Here is an 18,781-nt window from a genome sequence, read left to right as displayed (position 1 = left end):
GTACATACTAATGGCCATGTTTAGTGTGAGCGTTCGCCACTCTAACACTTTAAAAGATGAGCAGCAGCCACACAAACTGACTGGGCAGCAAGGAGACAGCAAACACATGGTGAGATTTATATTTCTGACCTGAAAGGAGGGAAGGAAACTCAGATTAATGTTGTCTGCTGTGGCAACTCTGCTTATTCCATGACACAGAGAAACTGCCCGCGGCCCTCAGACTCTTCTGGGATGCAGGGATCTGCTGCAAGTCACGGGCACTGTTGGACTGAGTGTGAGTGGAACAGAGGCGTGGGTCAGTCCTCCTGAAGGCTGCAGCTTTGTGATGATCTGTCACAGCCACTTTTACTTTGGTGAAGCACTTGGTGGCTTACAGGTTAAAGGTTTGGGTTAGGCAGTGCAGGCAGCTGTAGTAACCTCCTCAGTCATCATCAGCAACAAGGGAACAAAGAATCTGACTGACACATGTCAGAAGATATTCCAGATGTTGGTCTGCAGAGTCGTGTGAGTGTGTTTGCTCACATGTCTGCAGCCTTCTGACTGTAGGTGATCAGCTGTAACAGAGATGCTGGTGTCATCTTTAAGTGAAGGATGGAGAAGGATTGACTGCGGTACAGTGCTTACTTCACATTAGTGGAGGTAATGCACCCACGTTATTCGTTGACAATAATAAAGAACCAGGAAGAAGCTGACGTTAGTAATTTCTCCACATTTCCATATTCACTTCATCTAAATGATAAAATATGCGCTGAGTGACACGGCGGAGGAGGCAGGCTTTTTGTTTGGAGGCTCCGAGTGATGGAGGAGGCTGGAAGCTCTGCAGCTCCTGTGGTGTCCGTGAAAACAAGCGTGTGTGTGCACAGGAAATTTACTGGCAGCTCTCAAAAGTCTATTTTTAACAAAAGTAAAATAAATAAATATTGTTGTCTTCTAAACTTCCAAACTGAACCATTCTTCATCAGGCAGGAGAGTCAGCGATGGGCTGTGGCACTCTGTGAGCCTCGACGCCAGGAACCTACAGATCACTCTGACTGTGGATAACGAGCCCTCCTCCACTATTGAACTTTGGGAACAAGTGCAATCCAGAGGCAGCTTTTACTTTGGAGGTTCGTGGATTTACACACCAATATTAACATAGCTTAAGACGTTCTCCTTTACACGCTAACCCAATGTTTCCTGGGAATAAAAGCTAAAGGTTGTATCGTGTGTTATTTCCATCCAGGCTGTGCTGCGACTGCTCCAGACTGCCAGGGCTTTGCTCCGGCGTTCCAGGGTTGTATGCGGCTCATATTCATCAACAGCCAGCTGATGAATCTCAGTCATGTACAGCAAGGACTGCTGGGGAATTATAACGAGCTTCAGTTCGACACGTGCAATATAAAAGACAGGTAAAGTATCCTGAATGTGTTTGAGTAAGAACATGGCTCAGACGTAGAGCTGCTGAAAGCATGCACACGTGACTGTTGAATGTCAAACATTATCCAAGATGGCAGCACAGCCTCATCCATGCCCACTCTGTTAATTTGTGGATGACAGCGTGCTGCCTGCAGCGCAGCCTGAATGTCACTGACATCTTGTCCTATAGAGACAAACTGACAGGATCGTCCAATTAAAGTGCAACAGAAAACTGGCGAGTAGCTTCCCTGGCAGAGGGCTATGCTAACAAGCTGCCTCCCTACTGTCCTGTGTGCCGCGCTCTCCCTCATTACCCCACAGCTGCGGGCCCTGTGAGCACCTTCATGTGGATCTTGTACAGGATTGAAGTAAACATGCAGACTGCTTTTTCTTCAGTTTCACATGTCTGCTGTCTAAGCCAGCGTTTGCAAACACAGGAGCGACGGCAGTCTCCCGTGTCAGTGAGGCGAACGGTGCGCTGCAGGAAGTGACCGAATAAAGAAGGCGATGCAGCTCCAGGAGATGCAGCTCCAGGAGCATGCTTTGGTGCTCTTCCACGTGATTTCATTTATTGAAGGGCGTCAGTCAAGAAGCAAACTGCCACTAGGATTACACAAACAGCATCAGGCTGTCTTTGATGAAACATGGCTGAAACTTGGGTGCAGATACTGCAGCGGTGTACAAACTCACCCTCCTCAAGATGAGTTCAGCCATCCTCTGTTTTCTTTAAGCAGCCATCCATACGTCCATTTCTACTGCTGGCCACAGGGACAGCAGTCTCACTGTAGTCCAAACATCTCCCAGCCTCTGGCTCTGAATCGGAGATGTTGTCAAACCAAGTGAAAAACATTTCCATCATGTTCTGGGCCTCCTCTTGGATGGACGAATTACTCAGCTTAGATGCATCCAGAAGGCATCCTGACAGGAAGCCTGAACCATCACTGAGGGAACAGCAGCTCTACCCTGAATCACTCAGATCCTCATTCAGCCTCTGCTGTCACTTTATCGCGGAGGCCAACATTTGGTGCATCTCTAAAGCTGAGCCAGGACACCCTTCAGCTTTTGGTTGGACCCTGTTCTTATTCAAATGATGACACATACAGCAGTACCACTGCTTACATTGTACCGTGTGGGCCAGAGGGCTGCACTGTGTAGAGTCACTGTTATCATCCAGTGCACACACTTCACAGCATGCCAGCCTGCACTCCCGTCTTTATGCTTGAACTTTAATTTAGGCTCCAGCAGCTCCTTGGGGAAACTCCTTCATCTTCATGCTAACTGTGTTTGTCTTTGCTTTGGTGTTGGCTTGGTTACGTATTTTGCACTGAATAACCATTTACTTCCTGAAAAAGATTGATTTATCAGGCTTAATGTTTATTATTATTATAACATTTAAAAACTTCAGGGCTAGCTTACGCCGTCGAGTTGCTATGATACGAGAGTGGGATGTTTGTTAGTGAGATCCACCTTGACCAGTGACATCTGATTTCTCACCCGTGTGGTGAGAGCTCGGTCCTGGGATGTATTTACTGGGTGAATGAGATCAAATGGCAAATTAACTGCTAATAAAAATCATTTGAAAACTTGAGGGAGGTGAACCTATGATTTCCTCGTTTCTGTTCTGAGCCTTTACTTTGACGATACGAGGAAATGAACTCAGACTGAAGCTTCTTTGCTTTCGGTCTAATTACACTGTGACTCACTTTATTGTTCGTGTGCATCTGGGTGTGCCAGCTGCTGTCATTTCTTGACCTGTAAGGTCAACCGTGCACACAACATCAGAAAATAGCCCGACGGTAATTAAACCGACGGCTGCAACCTTATCCGTGTTGCGGCCGGCCTGTGCTGCTGCAGTTAATAGGTGAGAGATAAAAGTGCATGAAATTATAGATGCATGCTTGAAAGGCTGGCAATTATGTGAAACTGAAGGAGGCTGGAGGACGGGACTATTAATCAGAAGAGTGCAGTTTAAAATTTTCCCTGAAACACGTTTTGTGGTGAAATCCTATTAACGGGCATTCTTGTCTGAAGGTGACAGAGATGCATTTATTTTTAGAGAAGCGCTGCCACGGCTCCACTTTCTCAAATTCAGACAAGGGCGCAGTGTGTGAAAAAGCGTCAGTTCACACTTGTTTTTATTTTTACTTTGCACAACATGAATCAACAGCAAATGAGTCTTTTGGGGGACTTCAAAGCTGGTGTTCATGACAGCACAGGAGCGAATAAAGGGGAACGTGAGCACGGCTCTTTCTTACCTGCTGGATAAAAGATCGGCTTTGTAAACACCAACAAAACAACTGCTTCTGTTAGTCGCTAATGCAGATGCCTGGAAGCCGCCTATTTATGTGGGTTTGTTTGTTTTTCCTTCTTTGTGGTTGGAAGTAAAGTGTTATCATCCTGAGCAGCTCCTAAAGCCTCAGTTGTTCTGAAAGCTTGAAAGAGCTCAGCACATCAGGAGGTAGCTACAGATTTTTCAATTAGTCAGCAGACGGGAAAGTTAATTAGCAAACGTTTTGATAATCAATTAATTACAAGCAGTCAAAAGACAGAACATCTCTGCCTGCAGCTTTTTCAATGAGAAAACTTGTTCTGTGTTGTTTCTGACATGCTAGCATGTTGCATGTCCTTCACTTTAAAATCGCTGCTTACAGTCTGAAGAGAAGGACCAATCATAGATGCATGCATAGATATACCCCTTTGGTAGCGGTGACAGAGGGCCGATCTGCTCAGCTCTGTGTGGTTTTGTGTGGCAGAGCATTTGAGCTAACATAGCATGCAGACGCTAACAGCAGCAGCATTTCTTTCTTTGTGAACCTGAGAAGCGTCATTACTGAAAAGCCTGTCAGGTCTGTGACAAACCTCTCCTTGGATGTGTGTATATACACATACAGCTGTCCCTCACTGGACAATCACACACTGTCCATAGATGTCCCCTCATCTTAGCTTTATTGGTGACTTTAGCTGGAAATGTGACTGAAGTGTCACGGTCGTGTGATGAACCGCCAATCCGACTCTGGAGAACGCAGGAAAACACGCATGGATGGGGTTTGAAGTGTACTCTGCTTCTCTGCTTTGTGACTAACTGTAATGACAGATGTTCATCATTGCAGATCCACTCAGTCCTGTTTTGTTTAAGTGTTCCTCAGACAGAGATTCATGGATCAGAAACAGCTGAACTGCAGTTCTGGCAGAATGGCAGATACCACGGATGAAGATCGCCGCGGTTAGAGCTCCAGATTGTAAAGCTAAAATCTTCTTATAGCACCAGTTACAACAACAGTTACCTCAAAGTGCTTTATATACAATATTAGAGAGAAAAGCTGCAGCAATAGATGATCCCTGATGGGGAAGCACTCGTGTCAGCGGGAAGGAAGAACTTCCTTTAAGTTTTATTTCACGAGCTCAGTTATGATGAGCGATGATGGATGAGGGACCGTGTACAGGGGAAGGCCTCGAAGGAGACTGGCCGGGCCGATCCCCGTGTACCAATGAGAAGTGAATGAAAGGAGGGGGGGGGACAGCAGGCATTCACACCCCTCCCTCAGGCTGAGGGAGGGGTGTGAATGAGATCCCGCTCCTGACATTCAGATAATATCTCCACTTAAATGTTTGCTCATTTAAACATAGCATACAAAATCATTATTTATTATTAGTAGGAATAAATTGAGACAGTAGAGTTAAAATTTTCTCACCGTTCGTTCATGTGCATGGTCTGAAGTTCAGCTGATGAGTCCCCAGACTGTGAAACGCTGGTGCTGTTGGTGAACGGTGTGTGCACATTATGACTCTTCATGTAAAGTCGAGAGAGTCACCCCAACAACGTACAGTCAAGCATACAGTGGATCGAAATGTCGTCGTGCTGGATCAAAGGTTCAAACTGTGGAAATAAAGTGATTCAAATGTCCATATATCAGGTACAATCACTAAGTAAATGAGTGGATTCCTAAACTGTGCTTTCTTTGCAGATGCCTTCCTAACCTGTGTGAGCACGGAGCGCGCTGTTCTCAGATGTGGAGCTCTTTCTCCTGTGACTGCTCGGGGACGGGTTATGCTGGAGCGACATGTCACAACTGTGAGCACTTTGTCTCACTTTCATTTCTTCACCTCCTCTCAAAGCCGCCATTACATCCGCCGCACCGCCCCATTTAGTCTCGGTCTGCCGAGTTGTGTCATTCGATTCGGCACACATCCGCCAGCCTCGCTCGTACCTTTCTTCACCTGTGCAGAGCAAAAAAAGCTGTCCTGCTTCGACTTGACAAGACCTTTACAACCGATGCTGCTATTCTCACTTTCAAAATTCTGAGAATCTTTTTTCGCTACACCCTAAATAGTGTTAGACTGGCTGACTTTAGACTGACTCTGCATGTAGGAGCTTTTCCTTACGGCTGTCATTTTATGACATCGCCTTGATATTTGCTGTGGAGACGGCTGTTGGAAAGTATGTGTGAAATTCCCCTGCCCCAGAATACTGATATCTTGTTTATATGCAGGCAAACGCAGTCGTGTTTGGCTGATGGAGAGAACATGGCAGATAAGATCATCTGCTGAATTAAAAATAGGGCCTTTCATCAACTTCCCCGTAAACACGTGAAATCAACTTTTCTGTCTGGACTCAAAACCTGAAACCTGACAGAGTCTGAAAACACTCAGCAGATTCAATGACATTCAGAAATGTCTGGCTTCATCTCTGGAGTTTGCACACACACACACAAGCCCATTCAGCTATCTTAGTGAGGACCTTCATTGACGTCACGGTTTCCCTAGCCTGACACTAAAACCACATTTTGAGCCTCAAAAATGCTTCAAACTTGTGAGGACCGTGAGTGAGATTTCGGTGCTCACAAAGATAGCTAGACAGGAACACACACACACACTTCTCGTGCTGAGTTCAAACTGCATGACTGTGACAAAAAGGTCTCATTTTGCCCTCTGGGTGGTTTTAGAAAACACTCCACTGGACAGCACCTTACTATCCTGGTTATACTGGCTGGCACTAGCATCATAACTGAGACTTGTTAGCTTTGACAGATGCAGTGGCTGGAAACATTCATTAGTAAACTCGAGACTTATGTGGCCAAAGGACTGATGAGGTATTTGTCATCTTTCCTTCCACAATCCACAGATTCACTGATCCTCCTGCAGTGTTTGTGTGTGTATGTGAGTCTTTGGCCAAAGTGTTCTCCAGGTCAGTTTCAATCAGACTGTGTAGCTGTGAAGTGATTTATGTTTGTGCATCTATAGATGAGAATTTGTGTCTTTCTAAGGCTACGTCCACACGTACACGGGTATTTTTGAAAACTGAGATTTTCCGTTTTCGTTTTAAAAAACAATCCCGTCCACACGTAAAGGCAGAAATGAAGGAAAACGCTGCTATGAACATGCCAAAGCAGCAGGTGGCGGTAGATTCCTAACCGTGTAGAAATGTTGGCCAATCAGAAGTCTAGAAGCCTCGGTGGGAAAAAGTAAACAAAGCTGGGGCATAGAAGCAGAACCGAGTCGTATGTGTGGAGGGACAGTAACTGTGTGTATATGTAAGCATTTAAACACTGCAGAGAGTAGAATTAACAGTATTGTAGAAATTCATTTCACCGAAACAATAACATGGCGCACACTGTGACGTCAAAAAAGGCGCACACCTTTGACGCTGCGTTTTCTCCGTTTTTCTCGTCCACACGTAAATGCAAAAACGGAGTTTTAGAAAATATCCACCCTGGCCGGAGCTTTTAGAAATCTCCGTTTTCAGTGACCGAAAACGGCGTTGACGTGTGGACGAAAGGTGCAAACGTGTAGAAAAATCTGCGTTTTCAAAAATACCCGGGTAAAAGCTAATTACTGAGTTCTTTTCCTTTGTAACCACACCCTAACAAAAACATGATTACCGTATTTTCCGCAATATAAGGCGCACTTAAAGTCCTTTACTTTTCTCAAAAATCAACAGTGCGCCTTATGTATGAATTCTGGTTGTGCTTACTGAGCTCGAAATAATTTTATGTACACAGCGCTCAAAAATCTGTCAGAAACCGCACTGCTTGATGGATTGTTGGAGCATTATGGCTAATCTGGGTCTTAAACTCTGTCTGCTTCAGGTCCCAAAGTCAAACAAACACACAGCATCACTGAGAGTTAAAAACTCGCTAAATTCTTTCATCTTTAATAAAATGATCAGTGTTGCTGCTCTACCAGGTGTAACAATTAAGTTAAACATCAGGCATCCATGAAAACAGGATTTATTACATTTAACGGAGTCAGAAGTTAGCAGGAAGTTAGCTCGCTAGCTTCCACCGAAACATGATATAGCATGTTCTGACTGAGAGATTTCTGAGAAATTCAAACGTACAGCTCTGCTCTCACTTCCAACATAAATGAAGACAGAAAACTAAACAGCAGTGACGTTTGTAGGGTTACTGAAGTTGGGCTAGCTGGTATATAATGATGTGCTACGTGATCGCTAGCAAATAGCTATGTTAGCATAACATAAACACACTGAAGCTGGAGGATGAACGCTAACACTTTTCCACTTGATAAAAGTTAAAGAGACAAATGTAATCGCATGGCAGGATGTTATAAAAGGACCAAACTTCAGTCAGGAGAACAACTGAGATAATCCATCCACAATACGAGGTTAGACATTAATCGTGGCTCAAAGAAGTGACAGTTCGCCTTGTAACCGGAAAGTTGCGGGTTCAAGTCCCGGCTCGGAAAGTCTCGGTCGTTGTGTCCTTGGGCAAGACACTTCACCTACCGCCTACTGGTGTTGGCCAGAGGGGCCGATGGCGTGATATGGCAGCCTCGCTTCTGTCAGTCTGCCCCAGGGCAGCTGTGGCTACAACCGTAGCTGCCATCACCAGTGTGAATGAATAGTGGTATTGTAAAGCACTTTGAGGGCCCTGAAAAGCGCTATATAAATGCAATCCATTATTATTATTATTATATACTACAACAACACGGGAATAGAGCCGCTGTGAGAGAATTCAGCAGTAATGAATCAATGGCACGGAAGTGGAGGAAGCAAGACTCTGACTGTTTTGTTTCGTGTAGCCGGGCTTATAATCCAGTGCGCCTTACGGTCCAAAAAATAACGTTTGTGAATATTTTTTACAAACACACAAGGTTACAAAATTCATTTCACAGCTACACCGTCTGATTTACAAGTACAAAATATTTATGAGCACAGTTTGAGCCCATAGGGGTCATGTCTGTTGTTTTAGAGGTAGTAACCTGTGAGTTATGATTGAGCATGAACAGGATGAGCTACTATGTCGCTGGTGTTCTGGTTCTTCAGGCACTCGGGGGCATCATCCTGCCGTGGGTCTAAACTAAAGGTTCGTGCTGTCATGTTAGTCTTTCGCCTCATCTGGCTCTTCAAAGCAGATCCTGTGGTATCTAGAGGAGCTCACAAAGGCCTGTGCTGTCATGTAGTTTTAATTGTTCTCCTTGAGTTTTTTTGCTTTTCTGTATTTGGATGCTTTGTGATGTCTCTGCCATTTATCTCAGTTTGTTACATTGACTTCTATTTTTGAAAAACATGGCGTACAAATAGGCTGACTTGACTTAATTATTTTCATCAAATAATAGAAGTTATTATGAAGCCAGCAGCAGGCAGTAACGTTTGTTTGCTGTCCTTTCATCCCATTAAAATGACAGTCACTGCCACAAACAAAGGCCTCTGTTAGTGTGTATCTCTGTGAAGATGTTTAAGATGTTCCTTGATGTGAATCGATTTGTGTGGAGGACACTGGTTCAGGATGTTGGTGCCATAATTAGCATAAAGAAAAAAGCCAAAGCATGGACATCGTTCACTTCTATAATACAGCACAGAGTTCATACATTTAGATAGGTTTTGTGTATTCATGACTCATCCAATCGAGAGCCGTCAGAGCGTGGGCTGATTGTTGGACGACTGACTGATTTCTGTCCCACTCTGCATCTTGCAGCCATTTACGAGTCTTCCTGTGAGGCCTACAAGCTGAGTGGCAGCTCATCGGGCTTCTACTTCATTGATCCAGATGGGAGTGGTCCTTTGGGGCCCACACAGGTATACTGCAACATGACAGGTGAGATCATTGTAGACCTCGTGTTGTCACCTTTTACTCCATTCAACATCACCCGAGAACACAGAGAAAGCTCAGAGTAAAGAGTGCACTGGCTTATAGATTAGCCTGCATTGATCCAGAGCCAGCAGCAGTCTAGGCGACCTCCTGAGGGTTTTTAAATGCATGTTCGGTGTGTGTTAAACACAGATTTAATCTTTCATTTGTTTCCAATCTTTTGGTTCTTTATGTATATGCAGCATGCTGCCTTTTGTTGCCTCGATCTTTAATCAGAGGGAAAGGTTTTCATGGTGTCTTCATGAATGATGCTTCAATTAAAAGGTCATCTTGTCCACTCAAGTATGGCTGAGAGCAGAAATGTGGGATTTGTTGCTTCTCAAATCAAAAAGATTACAACTTGGCACCGGGTTAGTTCAGTCGGATGAGCGGGCGACCGGCTGGGGTCGAGTCCGACCCGTGGCCCTTTACCGCATGTCTTCCCCTCTCGCTTCCCTGTATCCATCCAATAAAGCCAGTTAAAAATATATTAAAAAAAGATTACAACTTGACAGGCTTAGAGATCTTGAGCCCCCTCCCAGTGGCCTCCAGAGGCTCGGGTCATTAACGTCAACAAGGGTTAATCCCCTGCACAGTGCATTTCATGACAGTAATTCTGGATGTTTTGGATGCAGGGCGAGTCACGGTGCCATGAAAACGTTTAAACTGTTAAGTCGTTTGAAGGAATGCATAAATCTGCACATTTCTTGGGTAAAAGTTTTGGTTTTGACCTGATCCCAGCTCAAAGTCACGTCTGCAGCACTCGCCGTGCTGCAAACAGGAATATCCACATTCATTTTCACAGAAATTTGCCCATTGATTTCTGAAATCTCGGCAGTTATCTGTTGCTCGTGGAGAAACGAGGAAAGTTACGTCGAGGCAGAGGAGTCGATAAAATAATTACGAATGTCGCTGTCGGCAGCACAGATATCGACAGTGATCGCGTGGCACCAGGCTGCGTTTGGGAGAGGGTTGGTGTTGGTGTTTGGGAGCTGTGGGAGCAGACTGATGTCACCAGTGTGGGTGTTGTGATTTGGGAGCCAGAAAGAGCTTTTGATGGCACAAACACAATATGCTCTGTGTCACCTGAGATGTGACTTTTGACAGACAGGCAGAGGGACACGAGCTGATCCACAGTCTGCATGACATATAGGACAAAACATATTGAGTTTTGACACTCTGGAGGCCGTGCTCGTCACCGCGCTGTCACAACTTTCCCAGCTGCTTCGTCCCTGCAAGGTTAATGTAGCAGTGATGACATTACAGAGCGAACGTGGTGTTCTCTGCTGCTCTCGTCCAGGGTTTGTTTTTTCAGTCGTCTCCTTGAAAATCTCAGTCGTTCTGCAGCAAATATGTCTCAACTTGACCTCAATTAAGGAATCCATTAGAGATGTAAATAACTGTAAGCCTGCCAACCTGATGAGAATAATCATGAAGTAGGACACAGCCGTCTGATTTTATCCAGAATATTCTGTGTTCGTATGTGGATACGAATAAAATCAGGTTCTTTTTCAAAGTGTAGGGTTTGAAGTAGAGATGGACCGATCCGATATTACGTATCGGTCCGATACTGACCTGGATCGGATATCGGAGAGAAATAAAAAATGTAATCCGATCCATTAAATATCACGAAAGCACCTCACAAAACTTGCCACACGCCGTAACTCAGCTCATAACAGTAGCACATCGCAGCAGTGTGCGTCACGTGATAGAGCGGCTGTGTGTATTTGTAGCCTCGCTACCAAACCAGCATTTCATCTCCGAGGAAGTTTTCCCAGAGAGAAGTAAAGCAAGTGTGTAAGTTCATCTCTGAATGTTTGTAAAGCATTCCTGCGTTAAGCTTAACAACCGATATGGAGCGACTGCCTCTCTCTCTCCCTCCCTCTCCTGCTGCTACTTCAATCGTGATACTGATCAATGATCAGCTGATCGGCTTTTCTGTCGCGAGTCCGTCTCTCTTCTTTGTTTATCGCCCACTTCGCGCCAGAAAGAGGAAACCAGCGGCTGAACAACAGCAGCACGTTTAAGCTTGATCAGCTGCTGTTAGAATGTATTTAATATTACTTTCTACACCAGGATCCTTTTCTACAGCTGACGGCTGGTAACTGTGCAGGGGCGGATCTAGAAAAGTTTAGTCAGGGGGGCCGATAGGGCATGAACAGGGAAAAGGGGGCACAAAGACATACTTTTCTTTCTTATTCTCATTTAAAATGTCGAGCTTTTAATAAATAATTATCTGAATCTTACACCCAAAGTTTTAATCTGATGTAAAATGTATAGAAGTCCATTACTGTATATAGTAACTAATAAGTCTAAAACACCCCAGTAAGCTGTAGTACGTTTTCCTTTGGGTACCATCTGTGCAGTCTGCAGTTCTGTTGAACAAAGATGTTGAATCTATTTAATTATTCTTGAAAAAAATAATTTATTTCTGTGCATTTTTTTTCACACTGCATTAAATTAAAGTTGATTATGTCGATTAATAAACTCCCAGAGAGCAGCCATTTGGCTTTAGCATCATGAGGTGGAGGGTGGGGGGTGGATCCCTTTTTTTTTCGTCAATAACAAATGATAAGTCATGTCTTTGTTTGTTTGTTTTTTACTTCAGAGTTTTGCCAATCAAGTCATTTTCAGTTAGCCCTTTATGCACGTTTTGCATAACTATTTTTAAATCTCGGTAGAATTGCGACCACATAAACTAGCACAATAATTTTTGTTGCATATGAAACCGGAGGAGTTGTACTTACATCTTATGCATTCAGCTTGTCCTCGGTCACGGTTTCCTTCCACATGTAGCTTTGCAAAAATTGCATCGAACTCAAATTACACTGGAAACAGTTCATTTCGATGCACATGCTGGTTTTTTGCAAATTTGCATTAGAATATTTATTTTTGTTTTTCCTGCAGTATATAAAAAGAAAACTATGAAGACACTCAAAATAAATTTCCTGTGGTTGGAAACTATTTCGTGCAACTTTTTTCTATTTTCAGTTTCGGGTGATGAACCTCTTTAATTTCTCTAACTAGAAATATTTGTAAAAAAAACCAAAAAAGATTTTCTATACGATTTTTCTACTTTTTTGCAATTTATGTAATTACTACGGACTTCATGCATGCACATTATTAACATTTGGGATATAACAGTTGTGTTGATGTATAGCAACTTGAAATGCTCCCAAACTACAGCATGTATCTTGGTGCAGGAGGTGCTGATGTTGGCTTCACAGTAACGCGGGAACATTTTTCTTGCAGAGAAGAAGGTGTGGACCGTGCTGTCCCACAACAGCACAGCTCCGGTCACAGTTCAGACCTCATCCCTTCAGAAACCTCACGTCATGATCTTCAACTACAGCGCTTCGGCCAAACAACTACGTGCCATCGTATCTGGGTCGGAACAGTGCCAACAGGAAGTGGTTTACAACTGCAGGAAGTCCCGTCTTTTTAACACAAAAGGTCAGTGGCTGTCCTAAAACATGTCCCGTGCTGTCACCAGTACCACATCACTGAGAACAGCTGCACTGGATTCAGACGAGTAGACACTGGACACGTGCGTCAGCAGAAATACAGGGCAAACCTGTTTATATGCTCTTACATGCATTTGCTTGCTGACCCCACGGCTGGCTCCCCCCCACTGTGGGACTGAGTGGTCTCATCCAAATGAAGCAGCTGAACGTTGTGTTATTTGTGTTGCATTGTCAGGCTGTCAGCCCGGGGCCACGTTGGAAGCGGCTGCCCCCTTCAACATCCCCTCGCCCACTGCTTCCCTACTCTTGTTATAGTTTAACAATAACCTGAAAGGCTGTGTCCAATCTTTTGGTGTACATTCATCTCAGATCTCTGGCACCTATGGTGTTCCAAACATCCGAGCACTCGCGCTTAAAGCATGAAAGATTCATGATTCTGCTGTTCCCTGGGTAGCATGTGTGCACAAACAAACAAGTTCATTATCACCCCAGACATCAAACAAGAGCCAGAACAGCGTATTTCATAGCTGCGTGAACACTCGAAGAAACAGTCGGAGTTTTGTAACGGCCGTCTTTGTTGTTTGGACGCTCGTATCTCCTGTGGAAAAAAGGTCAAATGTCTTTTTGTAATCCACTTCTCTGAGCGTGCAGGTATAAACAGCATCCATTTAACCAACAGTGTTACTCAACAGAATATGCAAATCGCTCTTAGACGAGATGCCACTCATCGTGCTAATTTAGCAGAAAAAACAACAGCAGTAGCTGTTCAAAGGGGCCGCTGGGTTTTCTGGTGCAGCCCTGCCAAAAACATCTGAAGTTCACCTCCAGTTGTGGCGTTTTGCTGTGCAGCATGTCCTCTGACTGCCAGCCTGAACACAGATGTTCAGTCATGTCCTCGTACTGAAACCACGCAGCCCTGGTGTGATTTGCATTTTAAACATGTTGTTTTTTCTTTATTAAATACTCATAATGAACTCAGTTTGCTTTGAGGCAACTGTGGCTTTTAACGTGACAGTGAATTAGTATTAAACATTCACAACAGCGCTTTAATTACTCGTCTTTTTGATGTCCTATTCAGCAGTCTTCTTTGTTCTTTTCACATTTTCTTTTTTAACTAGCAAGATTTTCCTGTAGATGCATCCTTTATGAACTTACCCTGGAATTTACATCAGACGGCTCACTTTTTAAACACTTGTTTTTAAAGCTGTGCTAAAGTGGCTCCTAGAAAATAGAAAATAGCACCAAGTGAAAATTGGTTTGTCAGCTGTTGCACCGTCAGGTGACTTTATATTGGGACATCTGTTGTCTTATTTTTAACACAAAAAAATTCATTATGCAGGAAATCAAATGAATTCAAATGATGTCATCATTGATTCCAGTGTGGCTCTCAGCACCACCTGCAGCATCACAGCTAAGCACACAGTGAGTGGAGTCAGGCGTGAGAGTTCGTGCCAGACCGTCCTCCGTCCATGCGTCCACTTATGCTTAACAGGATTGGACGATAGGGGCAGCGCCACCTGTTGCCGGTGTGTGTAAAACGTGGGGCAGAATATTTGAGCTGTAACAGCAGAAGCTTTGTTTGTGTCCTCCAGCTGTCCTGTTGTTGGCCTGTGTCCTCCTTGTCCACCCCAAAGAGGACATATTTGAAAGAAATAGCGCAACAGCCACGTGTCTCTGCAGCATCAGGTACAACCATCAGACAGGTTACATGACTAAGACTGATGGTGCACAGTGTGATGTTGCAGTGAACCTGTAAGATTACTAAAATGGTAAAAGGTAACTGCAGGTGCAAACATAGACAAATAATATGGACAGAAGTGTTTCTGTTCTCTGATTTTGACTGGAGGACAAACCGAGACCTCAGTGTTAATTGAATTTAAACAGGCTGTGTACTTGGTTTGAATGTAATCCAGAGTAGCTGAGAAGCTTAGAGAAGGTTGTAGTCGTCAGGCTGTTAAGGTGCAAAACTTAATGAAGCCTGAAGCATTGTCACAGGAGTTTTCTGGGATCGTTGCTGCCAGCAGCGACAGAGGTCAGTGTATTGAATCTTTTTATCTTAAAATCTGCATCCACTGCAAAACGCAGCATCACCCAAGCTCTACTCGCTCTGCTTCAGTGCTGCTGGACGATCAGGAAGTGGATGATACTGACCTCTCTGAGCTGTGGTCTTCATTTGTTTCTCATTTCTAGAGCATACATACAGACTGGAAATATGAAATATGACTCTAATTTAATTAAACCTTTGACTTGAAGTCAATATTAACTTAAGGACAAATTTATCTGACATGTTAAGTTAGATAAACATTTTCAAACCACAAATCCTGATTTTCCATTGCAACAATACAAAATTTCAATTTGACTAAATGACACAGAAGGAAAATCCTGTCCTGTGGGACCTATTGTACTACAGGACAATAAGTCCTGTGGGAAGAAGGAGCACTGATGTATTCCCTCCCCCTCACATATTTATAGCTCAGAGTATATTTAATGAGCTGAATGCTGCCCCTGCACTGCATACAAACCTTCACACGCTGATTTAAATGTAGGGCTATTTGTGTTTAGCCCACAGTTTGACCCCACACACAGACACACAACATTTCCTAGTAGTTCCCACCATGTGCACTTTAAAGTTGTCATCCCCCTTAAATAGTAGCCCTCATCTGTGTGGGTGCAAAGATTGTGAATATTAACCCTGTCAGAGCCAAAGCATCAGAAAAGATCAAACTGAGATGTTTATTAACCCTTATAACAAAATCCACATTTGCTTTTGCTGCATCATGTTGGATATGATATATTTTTATTCTATATTTATTCTATACATGTGATACATTGATACATACATGTGATACATTGATACATTCAATTCAATTCAATTCAATTTTATTTATATAGCGCCAAATCACAACATAAGTCGCCTCAAGCCGCTTCATAGATACAGAGAAAAACCCAACAATCATATGACCCCCTATGAGCAAGCACTTTGGCGACAGTGGGAAGGAAAAACTCCCTTTTAACAGGAAGAAACCTCCGGCAGAACCAGGCTCAGGGAGGGGCGGGGCCATCTGCTGCGACCGGTTGGGGTGAGAGAAGGAAGACAGGATAAAGACATGCTGTGGAAGAGAGACAGAGGTTAATAACAGATATGATTCAATGCAGAGAGGTCTGTTAATACATAGTGAGTGAGAAAGGTGACTGGAAAGGAAAAACTCAATGCATCATGGGAATCCCCCGGCAGCCTACATCTATTGCAGCATAACAAAGGGAGGATTCAGGGTCACCTGGTCCAGCCCTAACTATATGCTTTAGAAAAAAGGAAAGTTTTAAGCCTAATCTTAAAAGTAGAGATAGTGTCTGTCTCCTGAATCCAAACTGGAAGCTGGTTCCACAGAAGAGGGGCCTGAAAACTGAAGGCTCTGCCTCCCATTCTACTTTTAAATACTCTAGGAACAACAAGTAGGCCTGCAGAGCGAGAGCGGAGTGCTCTAATAGGGTGATATGGTACTACAAGGTCATTAAGATAAGATGGGGTCTGATTATTTAAGACCTTGTATGTGAGGAGCAGGATTTTGAATTCAATTCTGGATTTAACAGGAAGCCAATGAAGGGAAGCCAAAACAGGAGAAATATGCTCTCTCTTTCTAGTCCCTGTCAGGACTCTTGCTGCAGCATTTTGGATTAGCTGAAGGCTTTTCAGGGAGTTTTTAGGACTTCCTGATAATAATGAATTACAGTCGTCCAGCCTGGAAGTAATAAATGCATGAACTAGTTTTTCAGCGTCACTCTGAGACAGGATATTTCTAACTTTAGAGATGTTGCACAAATGGAAGAAAACAGTCTTACATATTTGTTTAATATGTGCGTTGAAGGACATGTCCTGGTCAAAAATGACTCCAAGGTTCCTCACAGCGTTACTGGAGGCCAAGGTAATGCCATCCAGAGTAAGAATCTGGTTAGATACCATATTTCTAAGCTTTTCAGGGCCGAGTACAATAACCTCAGTTTGATCTGAATTAAGAAGCAGAAAGTTAGCGGCCATCCAGGTCTTTATGTCTTTAAGACATTCCTGCAGTTTAACTAATTGGTGTGTGTCATCTGGCTTCATGGACAGATAGAGCTGGGTGTCATCTGCATAGCAGTGAAAATGTATGCTATGTCTTCTAATGATGCTGCCTAAGGGAAGCATGTATAATGTAAACAGAATTGGTCCTAGCACTGAACCCTGTGGAACTCCATAATTAACCTCAGTGTGTGAAGAGGACTCTCCATTTACATGCACAAACTGGAGTCTATTAGATAGATATGATACAAACCACTGCAGTGCAGTACCTGTAATACCTACAGCATGTTCTAATCGCTCTAATAGGATATTATGATCAACAGTATCGAACGCTGCACTGAGGTCTAGCAGGACAAGCACAGAGATGAGTCCACTGTCAGAGGCCATAAGAAGATCATTTGTAACCTTCACTAAAGCTGTTTCTGTGCTGTGCTGAGCTCTGAAACCTGACTGAAACTCTTCAAATAAGCCTCTGCAGATGATCTGTTAGCTGTTTGACAACTACTCTTTCAAGGATTTTTGATATGAAAGGAAGGTTGGAGATTGGCCTATAATTAGCTAAGACTGCTGGGTCTAGAGATGCTTTTTGAGTAAAGGTTTAACTACAGCCAGCTTGAAGGCCTGTGGTACATAGCCGATCATTAGAGATAGGTTGATCGTATTTAAGATCGAAGCATTAATTAATGGCAGGACTTCTTTGAGCAGTTTTGTAGGAATGGGGTCTAAAAGACACGTTGATGGTTTGGAGGAAGTAATTATTGAAGTTAACTCAGAAAGATCAGTTGGAGAAAAAGAGTCTAACTTAACATCAATGGTACTAAGAGTAGCTGTAGATAATATTACATCTGTGGGATGATTATTGGTAATTTTTTCTCTAATGATGAAAATTTTATTTGTGAAGAAGTTCATGAAGTCATTACTAGTTAACGTTAAAGGGATGGTTGGCTCAACAGAGCTCTGACTTTTTGTCAGCCTGGCTACAGTGCTGAAGAGAAACCTAGGGTTGTTCTTATTTTCTTCAATCAGTGATGAATAGTAAGATGTTCTGGCTTTGCGGAGGGCTTTCTTATAAAGCAGCAAACTATTTCTCCAGGCTAAATGATGATCCTCTAAATTTGTGACACGCCATTTCCTCTCCAGATTACGAGTCATCTGCTTTAGGGTACGTGTTTGAGAATTATACCACAGAGTCAGGTACTTCTGATTAGAGACCTTAGTTTTCACAGGAGCTACAGTATCCAGAGTCGTACGTAGTGAGGAGGTGAAATTATTAACAAGATAATCGACCTCTGTTGGGGTAGCGTTCAGATAGCTGCTCTGCTCTATGTTGGTACAGGGCATTGGAGATGATAACAGTGGTTGGATTATATTCTTAAACTTAGTTACAGTGCTTTCAGAAAGACATCTACTTTGATAAAGTCTACTCTTCACCGCTGTGTAATCAATTATTGTAAAAGTAAATGTTATCAGGAAATGATCAGACAGGAGAGGGTTTTCAGGAAACACTGTTAAATGTTCAGTTTCTATGCCATATGTTAAAACAAGATCTAGAGTGTGATTAAAGTGGTGGGTGGGTTCTTTTACATTTTGAGAGAAACCAATTGAGTCTAATAACAGATTAAATGCCATGTTGAGGCTGTCATTCTTAGCATCTACATGGATGTTAAAATCACCCACAATAATTATTTTATCTGAGCTCAGAACTAAATTAGATATAAAGTCTGAGAAATCAGACAGAAACTCTGTGTAAGGCCCAGGTGGACGATAGATGATAACAA

The 18,781-nt window shown here is 43.3% G+C and overlaps 1 protein-coding gene across 3 annotated transcripts in view; it reads left to right on the top strand.

Annotated features, from left to right (window-relative positions):
* The window catches only part of cntnap5a (contactin associated protein family member 5a), a 145,721-nt gene that overhangs the window by 89,474 nt on the left and 37,466 nt on the right, over positions 1-18,781 (top strand). For all 3 annotated transcript variants that reach the window (XM_026145972.1, XM_026145975.1, XM_026145974.1), the window contains exons 9-13: positions 963-1,106; positions 1,223-1,388; positions 5,361-5,467; positions 9,330-9,449; positions 12,735-12,935. In XM_026145972.1, the coding sequence (XP_026001757.1) occupies positions 963-1,106; positions 1,223-1,388; positions 5,361-5,467; positions 9,330-9,449; positions 12,735-12,935 (738 nt within the window). The remainder of the gene's footprint in view (positions 1-962; positions 1,107-1,222; positions 1,389-5,360; positions 5,468-9,329; positions 9,450-12,734; positions 12,936-18,781) is intronic.

Source organism: Astatotilapia calliptera, chromosome 16 (genome assembly GCF_900246225.1).
Source record: "Astatotilapia calliptera chromosome 16, fAstCal1.2, whole genome shotgun sequence".
NCBI classification, from domain to species: domain Eukaryota; kingdom Metazoa; phylum Chordata; class Actinopteri; order Cichliformes; family Cichlidae; genus Astatotilapia; species Astatotilapia calliptera.
This window is presented reverse-complemented; position numbering and strand designations above follow the sequence as displayed.